Below are 14,874 nucleotides of genomic sequence, written 5' to 3' on the forward strand. Positions count from 1 at the left end.
TTAGACAACCCTCCATGGTTACCTCCCACACCCCCTCCAACACCTCCTCCTGTGGAGGACGTTGTCGACGAGGACGACGACGACGACGTAGTCGTCATCGAGGACGACGGCGGCGGCGACGACGACGACGACGTAGTCGTCATCGAGGATGGTGGCGGCGGCGACGACGTGGACCACGAGGACGCCGTCGTTGACGACGATGTCCTCATCGTTGACGAGATCATCGTCAACGATGAGGACGACGACGACGGCGTCGTCGTCATCGGTGAGGTTCCCCCGATGGACCCGGTGCTGATGCACCATATGCAGGTGGGTGAAGTGGAGGATTTCCTCCTACTCCTCGCCCACCTGCATGCGCAGTGGTGATGTGTCAATCGGGGGAGGGCTACCACTGGGACCACCGATGCACGTAAGTAACATTTATTTATTTGACCGCTGTGCGAACCTGTCGTCGCCTGCATCGGTCTTTTGACAAAGAGCGGCGCGATAAGGCCGCCTTTTGTAACGAAATATCCCGAGAGGGGGCGGTGGCGGCGGCCCCGGCGCGATAAGGCCCCAGGGCGAGGGGCCAGCGGCGGCCCGGCTCCCCCTCCCCTCCCCCGTACCTTCCCCGCGCACCTCACCCCCCCTCATTGCTCCCGGTCTCGGACTCTCCTCTTACATCTACTACCGGGTGTACACGGTGTCTGAGAAGAAGATCGCTCTGAGTCCGTACGACGACAAACAGTACGTCGTACCCGACTCGACGAACACGCTACCGTGGGGGCATTACCGGATAGTGTAGCTCGCGAATCGAGTGTTGTGTACTTATACTTTTACTTATACTGAGTTTTCTCGTACTGACGTATTAAGTTTTACGTATTAAGTTTTACGTATTAGGTTTTATGTATTGAGTTTATACCAAGTTATGTTTTTTAAATGTATCTTTATACGTATACTTGTACTTGTACCTATACCTGTACCTGTATCTATTCCTATACCTAAACCTATTCCTATACCTATACCTATACCTAGAATTGTACTTAGTCTTTTACGTATCGAGTTTTACGTATTGAGTTTTATGTATTGAGTTTTACGTATTGAGTTTTATGTATTAAGTTTTATGTATCTTTTATATTGCGTTTTATGTATCTTTTATATTGCGTTTTACTTATACTTATACCTAGACTTGTACTTATACCTTTTATATTGAGTTTTGCGTATCGAGTTTTATGTATTAAGTTTTACGTATTTTAGATTGCGTTTTACTTATACTTATACCTAGACTTGTACTTAGTCTTTTACGTATTGAGTTTTATGTATCGAGTTTTATATTGAGTTTTATATTGAGTTTTACGTATACTTGTACGTATTGAGTTTTATACTTAGTTTGTACGTATGCATGTACTGTAAGAGAGAGAGTTGAAAGGAATAAAGAACGACAACGATATAATGGTATATATTTATTTTTGGTATATTTTATACGAATAAAACAAAAAATTAATTCACACGACATCTCGTTTATTTATCCACGAATTGTGCGATCCGTCGAATCCCAGCCACTTGACGTACACCTTGTCTCCCTTCTTACGCAACACCTTTTCAACCAGATACACGTCGGGATCAGCGACGCGAAGCAACTCGTGCTCGTAGAATCCTCCGGCGACCGGTTCGCCGCGGTAATCTTCCAAGAGATACGTCACGGGATTAGTCCTCTGCACTCTGACGATTCGAAACACCTCCGTGGTCCAATTCGGCGTGTAGCCCTTCTCGAAGATCGTCTTGTACTTGCTCACGCGTACCGCGTCGCCCACTTTGAACCTCGCGGGACCTGCTCTTTATCGCGCCGTACACCGTGTCCAGGAGTCTCTCGGCGACAGCGGGAGTCACGTCAGCGGGGCGCATGCCGATGGTGCGATGCTTGCGCGCGTTGTAATCCGACATGAGACGCGGCAGCGCGTCGACCCACTTGTACGTGCCGTTGAGCGTAAACATCTTCCACATATCGTTCTTCAACGTACGATTGAACCGCTCGACCACCGACACCTTCTTACCAACGATTACTGAATACGTGGAATAATGATTGATGTTGCGCTTCTTCAAGAGTTTTTGCACATGAGAATTGTAAAACTCCTTCCCCATATCCGTTTGCAGGTTCTTCGGGCATCTCCCGCTCTCGCGAATTATCTCCGCGATAGCGTCGGTCGTCTCGCTACCGCCCTTGCTCCTGAGCGGCGCGGCCCACGCGTATTTGCTCAGCACGTCGATGACGGTGAGTACGTAGTGACGACCCCTGTTCTGGCTCGAGTACGGCCGCATCTCGACGATGTCGGCCTGCCACAGATCGTCGTATCCCCGTACCACGACGCGTCTTCGCGGAAAATTTCTTCTCGCCGGAGCGTGCAACTCCTCGACGAGTCTACGCCTCTCGGAGCCTACGTTCATGTCTAAATGATATTCGATGGCGCGAGATCGACTGAACCGTTTTGTCGATACGCGACTCAATTTATAATAACGCCCGCTTCGCGAAGTTCCTCGATGATCGACAGCATCTCGTTGCCGTGAGCGGCGTTGCCCGCTCGATGCGAGGTGTCGAGCAACTGCAGACGTTCCACCAGCTCGTTGGGATCGTCCCAGTGCACGTACTCGATCGCGCCGTCGTTCAACGTCATGGCGCGAGGTACTCCTTTTCCAGATTTTTTCTTCGGCGTGACCAACGGTTTTATTACATTCTTGTACTTGTATCCCCTGTTGGCCAGTACTCTGCCCTGCGAATGGTGCTTGTGTCTGTGCGCGTTCGTCGCCTGCAGCATGCTCTCGTGCTCGCGCATGTCTTGTTCCGTCTGAAGCGTATCGTCGGGAATTCTCTTGAATATCAGCTCGTAAAGGCCGGGCGTACCGGCGTATCGCACGCCGTCGATAATTATGTTATCCTCGTCATCCACGTCAAAACGCTTACTGCCGAGCATCAATCCGTCCTTGTCCAACTAAGCGCCGTACACGCGATCCATGCCGCTGTCGTTGAGTCCTCGTAGGACAGGCTCGACGTACCTTAGGCTCAGCGGACCCATATGAATTCGTGATTTCTCTCGGTTCTCCGCCGAATCATTCTGATCGGGTATCACGAGCGTCGCGTACGTCGTTTCGGAAACGTCGTCGAATGACTCCGACGATTGGGTAGGTGCATGCGGTGTGGAGGTTATAGGCTGGAGCGTTCGATCGAAGAAATGCGTGCGCGGAGTCACGAAGAAGTCTTCCTCCTCCTCCTCCTTGCGTTTAGGAGTAGCGACACGCGACTCTGTCTTTATCGCGCGCGCGACGGGACTATCGTCGGCGATCCGTCGCAACGGCTCGACGATAGGCCCGAAACGCCTGTCCAGCGCACGGTCCTCGTCGATTCTACCGGTCTTCAGAGCGCGATGTTTCCTGCGGATCGACTCGCTCGTCCGCTCGATCTCCCTCGCGATTTTTTCGCGCTCGTTAGCCATGTTCGTCTAGGTTGAGGTACGAACGACGAATGACTGCGTTACGATATCGTGAACTCGTTAAATCCTCTTCTGTATCTTCCGTTTGCGAACGCACTGTCCTTGTCTATCACTACGAATCCGTACCTGTGTCGCCAACACTCGCGACACAGCATGCGAACGCGTCGTACGACATGTCGGTGTTCACGTGATCGTTGTAAACGTGTCTCAGGTTGGTACCGTCCTGCTCGAACAGAATCAGCAGATTCGCGTTGTCGCGTATCAGATGTTTGGGTATCCTCGCGTACGTCTGACATAGATAGAAGCAATCGACGTCGGCGTGGCGGCCCATCGCGAAGTACTCGCGCACCGCGTTCTGCTTGTCGCACGCCACGTCGTCGAAGACGAAGATAGAATTCGGTAGCGCCTCGTTCGGCGGAACGACGTCGCTGTTGTTGGAGAACGTAAAGTAGCTGATCTCGTCGATAGGTGTCAGCAATTTTTCAAGGTAGTGATACTTTGGCTGTCGCAACAATTTCGAGTAGACGTACACGTTCTCGAAACGTACGCCGTTCGGGCTCTCGAGCAAGCTTATCAGCACGTTGGTCTTGCCGCAGTTCGACGGGCCGCAGACGATCGCGCGTACGGTACTCGGTAGCATGTTTCCATGCTTGCGCGTTTCCTTCTCCGTCTGCACTTTGGCGTCGAGATTCGACACCTCGATAGTGCGCGACTGACGCACGAACCGCATACTCGCGACTGACAAAACCGACACCGCGAGCGGACCTATTTATAGAGACGCACGGAGCGGAATCGCTCAGTGATCGAGATGTTCGTCGTAGCGTCGGACCGTCTGTACAGCTTGACCTCCGCCGAGCTGGAATACGTACCGAAGGTTATTCTGCTGCGAAAGTGCGAGCAGTACATAGATCTTCTTTGGGACAGACTCCCCGAGCACATACGAGCCGATTCGGAGGTTTAACGGTACCGCCGGTGCCTGAAGCACTACAACCTGCCGAGTCAGCAGATGCACGTCGACGGACCAGCGCCGTTGATAAAGAATTGCGGCAAATGTCAGCAAAGAACCTGTTGAATCGGGCGATAAACGCGCTTCCTTTCGAATTACATATCCCCGGCTACCAGTTTTGCGGCCCCGGCACTCGACTGGGGAAACGATTGGCCAGAGGCGACGCGGGTGTGAAACCACTGGACGTGGCGTGTCGCGAGCACGACATCGCGTATTCTCGGAGCAACGATCTCACCGATAGACACGCGGCGGACGAGGTACTCGCCGACGAGGCGCGAAAACGCGTTACCGCGAGAGATTCGGCTCTGGGTGAGAGAGCCGCCGCTGCGGCTATCTGGGCAGCGATGAAAGCCAAGACCAAGATCGGTATGGGTATGAAGAAGAGGAAGGGGGAAAAACAACCCACCGCGAAAAAACCTGCAACGAAAAAACGGGTTCTTCCGACCGCGAAACGAGGCGGCGTGTTGCCGATTCTGCCAATGTTGGGCGCCCTCGGGTCCCTGATCGGTGGAGCGGCCGGCGTGGCGAAAGCGATAAACAACAGCAAAGCCGCTCGACGTCAGCTCGAGGAGCTGCAACGTCACGATTGCGCGATGGAACAGGGTCGCGGGCTGTATCTCGCTCCGTACGGACGCGGGCTGTATCTCGCCCCGTACAAACGCGGACACGGACAGAAAGGAAAAAAAAAACGTCGAAGAAACGATAAGAATGCCCACGGGCGCAACCACCAACGTGCAACTGGACCGGCTCGCACGGCGTATGCGCGTACCGTACTTTAGAGGGGTCTTCATGCGTAACGCGTTACCGACGAGCGGTGCGCGCCGCAACGAGAGCGGTATAGTGAATCTGGACGATGCCACGGGTCCCGGTACACACTGGGTGGCGTAGCCGAAGAGGAACAACCGCGTCGTGTACTTTGACAGTTTCGGCAATCTCCGACCGCCCGAGGAACTCGTGCGATACTTCGGCGTCACTACCGCGATATAGTACAATCGAACGTCGTATCAGACGTACGATCAGACCTTTTGCGGACAGATGTGCCTGCGATTTCTACGAACCGTCGAATTTTAAAAAGCCCGACGAGACGTCGCGCGATCTCAGTACTCGTCGAACCGTCATGTCGCTGACACTCACGCTGAGCGAGAGGAGCAGCGTCCTCGCGGCCTGCTACCTTCCTGCGATAGACCTGAGCGACGGCGACTACGAGGTCGGTCTGACGATGGTCGAGACCTATGACATGATACCGAACGTGCACGATTCCAACGACAAATTTTACTTTGGAAACGACGACGAGGAGATTACGATCCCCAAGGGTTCGTACGAACTGCGAGCCATAAACGACTTTCTGAAACGCGCGATCTCGCGGAAACGTCCGCTGCCCGATGGCGCGGTGCGTGGGGACGACGACGACGCGGAGTACCCAATAGCGCTCCGCGCAAACTACAACACAATGAGATGCGAGATCGCGTGCGCCTACCGAGTAAACTTTGACAAACCCAACAGCATCGGGTCGCTGCTGGGATTCTCGAAGCGCGTACTGGAACCGCGAAAATGGCACCAGTCGGACGCGTCGGTCAACATCATGACCGTGAACATCGTCCGCGTGGAGTGCAACTTGACGGCGGGCGCGTACAGCAACGGCAACAGCGTGCACACGATACACGAGTTTTCGCCGCAAGTGCCACCGGGATATAAGGTGTCGGAAAGGCCGACGCAGATCATTTACCTTCCGATCGTCGCACGGAGCGTTACCGATCTGACGATACGCGTCGTCGATCAGAACGGACGGCCGATCGATTTTCGCGGGGAGGAGATCACCGTCAGATTGCACGTGAGACGGCGACAGCGATAGGGCGCGCGCGCGTGATATGCTCGTGTTGAACCAGCGGATAGATAACGTATCCTTCGCGCAGCTCGACAGTGCTCGCTCATCCGGACGCGTCGAAAAGAAGAGGAAGAGGCTCAGTGCTTCGAACGTGGAGTTTTTAAAATCTCTGGGATTCGCGGTGCGCAGAGAACGATGACCGACATTCTGAACGTCAAGGACGAGCCGGTCTTTGACGATCGCATCGTCAAGATCGAGATTCACACATACAATCCATACGTGAACACGACGTTCGGACACAGCGACGAGATACGAATACCCATACAGCAGCAGGATCTGTACGCGTTACCCTGCGAAAGCTCGCTCTACGTCGAGGGAAGACTCACGTCGAAAGAGGAAAACGCGGACCCAAAGCCGCAGCTTGGGGTCAATTGCGTGGCGTTCATGTTTGAGGAAATTCGCTACGAACTCAACGGCACTGAGATCGATCGTGGCAGAAACGTCGGAATGACTAGCCTCTTGAAGGGCTACGCAACGTTTTCTAGTGACTACGCGTATCATATGGAGAATGCAGGATTTCCGCATCCGGTTTTTGACAACGATGTAAAAAGACTAGTATCGAGCGATGGATACTTTAGTTTTTACGTGCCGTTGAACATGCTGTTTGGCTTTTGCGAGGATTACAAACGCGTGGTGATCAACGCGCGTCACGAACTGATTCTGATACGAGCCCGCAACGACACCAATTGCGTCAAGGAAGATCCAGCGGCCGAGCCGAAACTCGAACTGTTCAAGATACAATGGCGAATGCCCCACGTCACGTTGAACGAAGTCAATAAACTGTCCATGTTGCGTATCCTGGAGAACGGACGATATCTCAGTATGAGTTTCCGTTCGTGGGATCTGTACGAGTATCCTCTGTTACCGAGCACGACCAAGCACTCGTGGGCTATCAAGACTACGACTCAGCTCGAGAAGCCGCGATACGTCATCTTTGCTCTGCAGACCGATAGAAAGAATAACATGACGAAGTATTCAAATTACTTCGACAATTGTAAACTAACCAACGTGAAACTCTATCTGAATTCCGACTTTTTCCCGTACGATGATCTAAATCTAGATTGGGACAAACGCAAAAACGCCATTTTGTACGACATGTTCGTACGTTTCCGTACATCGTACTATCAGATCCTCCGCGAAAGAGGTGAAACGTTACTCAGGGCGGATTTCTTTAGGGATCGTTTCCCTATAGCGATCATCGACTGCTCTCTACAGAACGAATCGGTCAAGAGCGGCACCGTGGACGTGCGTTTGGACTTTGAACTCAAAGAGAACGCACCCGCTAATACCGCCGCGTACTGTCTCATCATACACGATCGCGTGATCGAGTACAACCCGCTGACCAACGTTGTGCGCAAGATCGTCTAAGCGCGCGATATAAGAATCTACGATACGTCGACTGCGATCGCAGTCGACATGCACACGCCGACGTTCGTGGATCTGCAGGGTTTTGTCGTCAACGGGCGATTCGTCGTGAAGGAAGCTGCGGTGCTGAAACGCGGGACCGTGCTCGCGCACTACGTCTTTACGAATCCCGTACCATGGAGGTCATTGACAGGTCTTGCGCTTCCTGGTTGATTGCCTGTCACCATGGATTGCGATGGACGGACGGGACGACTCTGTACAGCGATGCGAAACGCCTGATTACCAGTGCTGTATGCGAGGAGGAGGAGGAGGATGCTGTGGTGTACGTCAAGGGACTTGAGAAACGAACGTGGCTGCGAGACTTGCTTCTGGACGAACGATCGCACATCGAGACCCTGGATGCGGTTTACGAAGACACTCTATCGTTGACCGATATGGATGCCGCTGATACTACGCGATGTGGACATCACGCTACGAATTGCGCCATGCAAAATGTATTCAAATTATATAAATGGTGGTTGCGAAGAAATTTTTTGAAATAAAAATTATGTAAACGTATTTACCTTGTATTTTTTGAAATAAAAGATTACGTAAACGTATTTACTTTGTATTTATTTTTTATTTCTCTCTCTTGTTTATGTACGTAGTATGTATGTATACACGCGTCGACAGTATATAGACGGTGCGTAGCGTTCTTTTCGTTCATTCGTAATCTTACGAGCGTCACGGCATAGACCGATTGACCGACTGTCTGCATCGAAAGTGGGCCGAGCGCAATGGGGGGCAGCGGCTCGAAGGATACCGCTTTTAAACCGACGAAACACACCCATTATTGGGAGTCGAAGGACAAGCCGTCGAAGGACAAACCATCGACGAACCAAAGATACTATTGGGAGTCGAAGGACAAGCCGTCGTCGCAAAACCAAAGATACTATTGGGAGTTGCCTACGTCGAAGGACGAGCCATCAACGTCGTCGAAATACGTGCGTCCCCGAAGTCCTCCCCCTCCTCCGTCAACGTCTTCGTCGAAATTTGTGCGTCCTCGAAGTCCTCCCCCTCCTCCACCATTACCACCGCGGAGGCCTCCTCGATAAAATAATCACTCCTTCCCCCATAGTCTTATGAACAAAAAACAATTCTTGGAATCGTTTGCGATAACAGCGTGTCTTATGAACAAAAACAATTCTTGGACTCGTTTGCGATAAAACGATTCTTATGAATAAAAACAATTCTTAGAATCGTTTCACCTGTCGCGACAGGTTCTCCCCACTCTCTTCCCCTCCCCCTCTCTTCAATTACAGAAGGTACAATTTAATACGCCATTTACGCAGTCATTCTCGCTACGCTCGTTTGCGCGAACGGATCATGTTCGACTTCTACTCCGAGATGGGCAGCCCTCAGAAGGAATCGTAAGTTTTTTACTCTTTTATTTTTTTAATTTTCCTACACCAAATATATATATAATTACGTACGTACGCAGGACGAAGCGTCACACGGTGCGCATTCTGAGTCGACGTTACGACCTGACCGCAACGAGCTACAAGTTTCTCGAGATCGGTATCAACGTCGGTCCACCGAGCTACGTGGAGATCGTTCTGGGCGATCATCACGGACGCGAACTGTCCATGTCCCTCGAGACGTGGAAGGGACTCTACGAGCAGCGACTGAACATCTACAATTTGCTGCGCAATGAGTACAAGGACAATTTCATAACCGTCGGACCGATCACGGCAACGATCTACGCGCACACCGATCTTACGCTCGTACGACTCGAATCCCCGACCGTACACGTCACGATGATCAAATCTACTCTACGCCGTATGTTCGATCTCGACGGTTGCATCGACGTTGCTTTTCGAATTTAGAGATTTACTTTTTTTTCTAACTAACTGAGTGCGTGAGTGGTGTGCGTGCGTGCGTGTGTGTGCGTGTGTGTAACATAAAAAAAGAACAACATGGGGAACCGCGAGCCCCCTCGCGAACGATTTATACGCGAGTTTTTGGTAGATGAGGAGGTGATGGAGGTGGCGATGGACATTGCCATCGACATCGCCTTGGAGGTAGCCATGGAGGTAGCTATGGAGATTGAGAGTCCTCCATGGCTACCTCCGACAACCCCTCCTTCACCTCCTCCTATGAAGGACGTCGTCATCGTTGACGACGGCGCTGAGGACGGCGCTGTGGACGACGACGTCATCGTCGTTGACGACGGCGAGGACAACGACGACGTCATCATCATCAGGGAAGTACGCGTCGTTGACGACGGCGAGGACAACGACGACGTCGTCATCATCAGGGAAGTACGCGTCGTCAACGACGACGTTGTCGTGGACGACGGCGACGAGGACGTCGTCGGTGAGGCTCCCCCAATTGACCGGATGCTCATGCACCACATGCAGGTGGGCGAAGTGGAGGATTTCCTCCTACTCCTCGGTCACCTGCATGAGGAGTGGCCATAGGTCGTCGGGGGAGGGTTGCCACTGCTACCACCGATGGTGAGTATAACATTTTTAATTAATTTAATCCTCGCACCCGATGATGACTTCATCGGCGGTGGTCTTTTGTAACGATATATCCCGAGGGGGAAGCGGGGGAAAAGATCGGAGGCCTCGGCGGCGCGATAAGGCGGGCCCCAGGGCGAGGGGCCAGCGGCGCGGAGTAGCGTTTCATATAATTCTCGAGAAGTTCCGACGAAATGTCTAAGGGTCCAAAGTGATTGGACCAACGGTTTTTAAGATATACTCACACTAGGAGTTGTTGATTTTCTGACAAATGCCGTTATATATTGCAAACCTTGGTCTAATCGCTTTTGCACGTAATAGTTTTCGACTGAATTCGTCGATAACTATCCAGAAGTCCGACCACAACTGCCCAGTACTCTCAAAAAATTTTTGATCAAATATTTTTTCCAAGTAACACATCGGATAACTTTTTGACAGTCCTAGTAGTTCTGAATAGCGATTCTTATAGTTCTCAATGAGCTCTATCGAAAATTATTAGATGCAAAAGCGACTGGACCAACGGTTTGCAATATTTAGCAACATATTGCAGATCAACAATTTTTATAGTGAGTGTATCTCAGTAACCGTTGGTACGATCGCTTTCAGTCATCATACATTTCAACGGTACTCATCGAGAACTATGCACAAAACCGATAAAAATTACTCAGTACTCTCAAAAGGTTATTGACTTAAATGTATCTTCATGGACAACACCTGAAAATTTTCTGAGAGATCCAGCAGCACTTTGTAGCTTTTCATATAATTCTCGAGAAGTTCCGTCGAAAAGTCTAAGGGCTCAAAGCGATTGGACCAACGGTTTTTAAGATATACTCACACTAGGAGTTGTTGATTTTCTGACAAATGCCGTTATATATTGCAAACCTTGGTCTAATCGCTTTTGCACGTAATAGTTTTCGACTGAATTCGTCGATAACTATCCAAAAGTCCGACCACAACTGCTCAGTACTCTCAAAAAATTTTTGATCAAATATTTTTTCCAAGTAACACATCGGATAACTTTTTGACAGTCTCAGTAGTTCTGAGTAGCGATTCTTATAGTTCTCGATAAGCTCTATCAAAAATTACTAGATGCAAAAGCGATTGGACCAACGGTTTTTAAGATATACTCACTCTAGGAATTGTTGATTTTCTGACAAATGGCGCTATACAGGATGATGCTTTTAACTTGAGACATTCAAATATCTAAAAAAATAAGCACACTACGAAAAAAATGTTAAGAATCAAAATTACATCATTTCGAGGGGGACATACAATGACGTTAAAATTAGACCCCCCACCCCGCCCCCTGGGCGGTGAGGGGGGGGCAAGTTTTAAATCTTAAATGGGAACCCCTATTTTTTATTGCATATTCGGGATCTTTGGCTAAAAACACATACAATTTGTCTGAAACATTTTTCTCGATTCATGATAGATGGCGCTGTAATCTTACTGAGAACCCATGCCTACAAGTTTGCAATACATTAACAATAAAAATACCACGTTTTTATTGTTAATACTCGAAATTAGTCTTAAAACAAACTTCTCATTATTTTTTATTACTCATTAATTACTTCTCAAGAAACTTACTTTTAGCGTAGAGATTGACAGCATTATCAAGATTTCTTCCAGCTTCTCCATACACCAGAACCATTCCAATTTTTTCTCGTACAGTTAGATACTCCATTCTAAAGTAGTATTCGGAATAATCTTCGATTTAAGTAAAGCGAGTTTTGTTCATTCCTCGTGGCACGCACAGCCGCAATACTGACCTGATTCATTACAAATAATTTGTAATCCAGGAAACACTGTTAATGTAAATATTTACTTTAACAGAGTATCCTGGGTATTATTGAGCTCTGGCGTATTGTAGAGGTCAGACGAGGCCAACGAAACACTTTGAGAGTGTTTATTTTTATCTTTTCTTAAATTACAGTACAAATGAAAAAAAAATAACTTTAAAACAAAACTCACTTTACTTAAATGGAAGATTATTCCAAATACTACTTTAGAATGGAGTATCTAACTGTACGAGAAAAAATTGGAATGGTTCTGGTATATGGAGAAGCTGGAAGAAATCTTGATAAGTTGTCAATCTCTACGCTAAAAGTAAGTTTCTTGAGAAGTAATTAATGAGTAATAAAAAATAATGAGAAGTTTGTTTTAAGACTAATTTCGAGTATTAACAATAAAAACGTGGTATTTTTATTGTTAATGTATTGCAAACTCGTAAGCATGGGTTCTCAGTAAGATTACAGCGCCATCTATCATGAATCGAGAAAAATGTTTCAGACAAATTGTATGTGTTTTTAGCCAAAGATTCCGAATATGCAATAAAAAATAGGGGTTCCCATTTAAGATTTAGAACTTGCCCCCCCTCACCGCCCAGGGGGCGGGATGGGGGGTCTGATTTTAACGTCATTGTATGTCCCCCTCGAAATGATGAAATTTTGATTCTTAACATTTTTTTCGTAGTGTGCTTATTTTTTTAGATATTTGAATGTCTCAAGTTAAAAGCATCACCCTGTATATTGCAAACCGTTGATCTAATCGCTTTTGCACCTTATAGTTTTTGACAGAACTCGTCGAGAACTATCCAGAACTCCGACCAGACCTGCTCAGTATTCTCAAAAAATTTTTGATTTGAATATTTTTTCCAAGTAACACATCGGATAATTTTTTGAATGTCCCAGTAGTTCTGAGTAGCGTTTCTTTTAGTCCTCGATGAGCTCTATCAAAAATTATTAGATGCAAAAGCGACTAGACCAACGGTTCGCAAGATATAGCAACATATTGTAGAAGATCAAAAAGTGCACAATTAGGGTTGCCGAAATCGCACCACTTTTCATATAAAGGCTTATAACTCAGAAAGTAAGAAGGATATTCTCAATTTTTTTGCGGCGTAATAAACTGTAAGCTTTTCTCTTTCTTATGTAATTTTTTCAGATTTTTTAATTATTATTATAATATTTTAAATAAAGATTTTTTACATACCCCCCTGTAAATAGTGCAATTTTGGAAACACGTTGCCTAAATCGCATCATAGGTTGTTTGATAAACAACAATGAAATGATTTCATGAGCGTTGCGGACGTTAAGTGAAATGCACCCATAATATATATTTACAATATATACTTTTACATAATAAAAAAAAAAATAAAATGTAAAATATATATGAAATGTAATTAATAATGGAAATGGAGGGGGGATAGAGAAAATAAATTAAAAACTAAACTTTTTGTATTGAAAAATTACATACACCGCACCACGCATAATATATTATCACGAAGAGTAACTGTTTTACCTTTATTTAATAATTTTATTTTATATTATGTGGTCGCGTTAACGAATATAAAAAAATTAATGTTGTTTTAAAATTGACGCGTTAATATTACATATATTAATAATAAGAATAGTCTAATAAACAGCAAATGTGATAGAATTTAACTTGGTAAATTTTATTTATTTAATTTACAAACAACATTGTTTAAAAAAATTTAATTCAATTAATCTAATTCTAATAGTGTTTTAAACACGATGAATTGTAGAAAATTAGATTATTTAACTTATATTTTTTACAGATTTGCTATGAAATATGTTGAAAAATAGCAACGCTATCGCGATTTTTTTATTTACGTAAATAACAAGGCTTCTACTGCATTTCATGTCACAAATGTAACGCAGCAGCGTTGAAATATCTTATAGTTTGTAAATAATCCGTAAGAAAATGTGTAAATAAAATAACTGATTTTTTAGACGAGGTAGTGCGATTTAGAAGCCGGTGTGATATCGGCAACCTTACCTAACAGCAGTTTTGTGAGGTGCAATCTGAGCAGCGCTACGAAAGCTCTTTACACGCGCTGGTGTGCTACGTGGGTACATTGATGGGAATAAGTCGATAAATATAAAAAAGTGACGTCTGTTAAGCTGCACCCATCATCGAAAATCAAGTTTGCAATAGGTAAAAAATGTAGTGCTTTATAGGTGCTAATTAGTATCCTATTGTCAATTTTAGTGCTGCACCCGTTTAGCGGTAATTAAAAAAAATGGGGAGGGCTAGCTTAACGGCAAGCAGGACCTCCCATAATAAAAAATTAAAGGAAATAAAAAATAACCTCATACGGATTTTAGTGCTCATTTAGTGCTCTAAAGTAAACAAAAAATATACATAAATATAATGAATATACTAAAAGAACGTTATTCAAAATGCACATACGTCTATAAAGACTCCATCAACGGTATACATTACAATCGTCAAGGATTTTAAAGCTCACAAGTACTATCAGTATAAAAGATATATCAATAGCCGGCGCAAAGTTAAATTCTATCTTTAAAAACCTATGTGATACTATTTTTAACAATAGACATTGTAATAAAAAAAAAAGTACATATCCGAATTTAGTGCTCGCTCTAAGTAAATAAAAACAATTAATTAATAGCTAAAAAGCATGCACGGCGCACTAAAATGCCTTCTCACGTCGTCACAGAACTTGGTGCTCGCAAGTTATTGGTCCTAAATTAAATTGTAATTTCTGTGTCTTGTAAACATTCAAATAAACAGTCAAATATTGCAATAAATGTATTAAACCAACATGTTTTTCTCTATCTCTTTATCTCTCTTCCTTTATATCTAGTTTAACCAGTTTCACCATACAAA

The 14,874-nt window shown here is 46.5% G+C and overlaps 3 protein-coding genes across 3 annotated transcripts in view; all 3 read left to right on the forward strand.

The window, feature by feature from the left end:
• The window catches only part of LOC108772225 (uncharacterized), a 791-nt gene extending 425 nt beyond the window's left edge, over nt 1–366 (forward strand). The window contains exon 2 of the mRNA XM_018537718.1: nt 5–366. Within this exon, the coding sequence (XP_018393220.1) occupies nt 5–366 (362 nt within the window). The remainder of the gene's footprint in view (nt 1–4) is intronic.
• A 6,124-nt stretch (nt 367–6,490) lies between these two features.
• Nucleotides 6,491–7,723, forward strand: LOC108772226 (uncharacterized). The gene has a single exon (XM_018537719.1). It carries the CDS (start codon nt 6,491–6,493, stop codon nt 7,721–7,723), a length of 1,233 nt encoding a protein of 410 aa, XP_018393221.1.
• A 173-nt stretch (nt 7,724–7,896) lies between these two features.
• On the forward strand, nt 7,897–8,262 carry LOC108772228 (uncharacterized). Its single transcript, XM_018537720.1, has one exon. The coding sequence runs from the start codon at nt 7,897–7,899 to the stop codon at nt 8,260–8,262; it is 366 nt and encodes a 121-aa protein (XP_018393222.1).
• The last annotated feature ends 6,612 nt before the right edge of the window (nt 8,263–14,874 follow it).

Source organism: Cyphomyrmex costatus, unplaced genomic scaffold, assembly GCF_001594065.2.
Source record: "Cyphomyrmex costatus isolate MS0001 unplaced genomic scaffold, Ccosl1.0 scaffold180, whole genome shotgun sequence".
NCBI classification, from domain to species: Eukaryota; Metazoa; Arthropoda; class Insecta; order Hymenoptera; family Formicidae; genus Cyphomyrmex; species Cyphomyrmex costatus.

Excerpts from the sequence above, each read along its gene's own strand:
- LOC108772226 (XM_018537719.1), top strand. The coding sequence starts at position 6,491 with ATGACCGACATTCTGAACGTCAAGGACGAGCCGGTCTTTGACGATCGC.
- LOC108772228 (XM_018537720.1), top strand. The coding sequence starts at position 7,897 with ATGGAGGTCATTGACAGGTCTTGCGCTTCCTGGTTGATTGCCTGTCAC.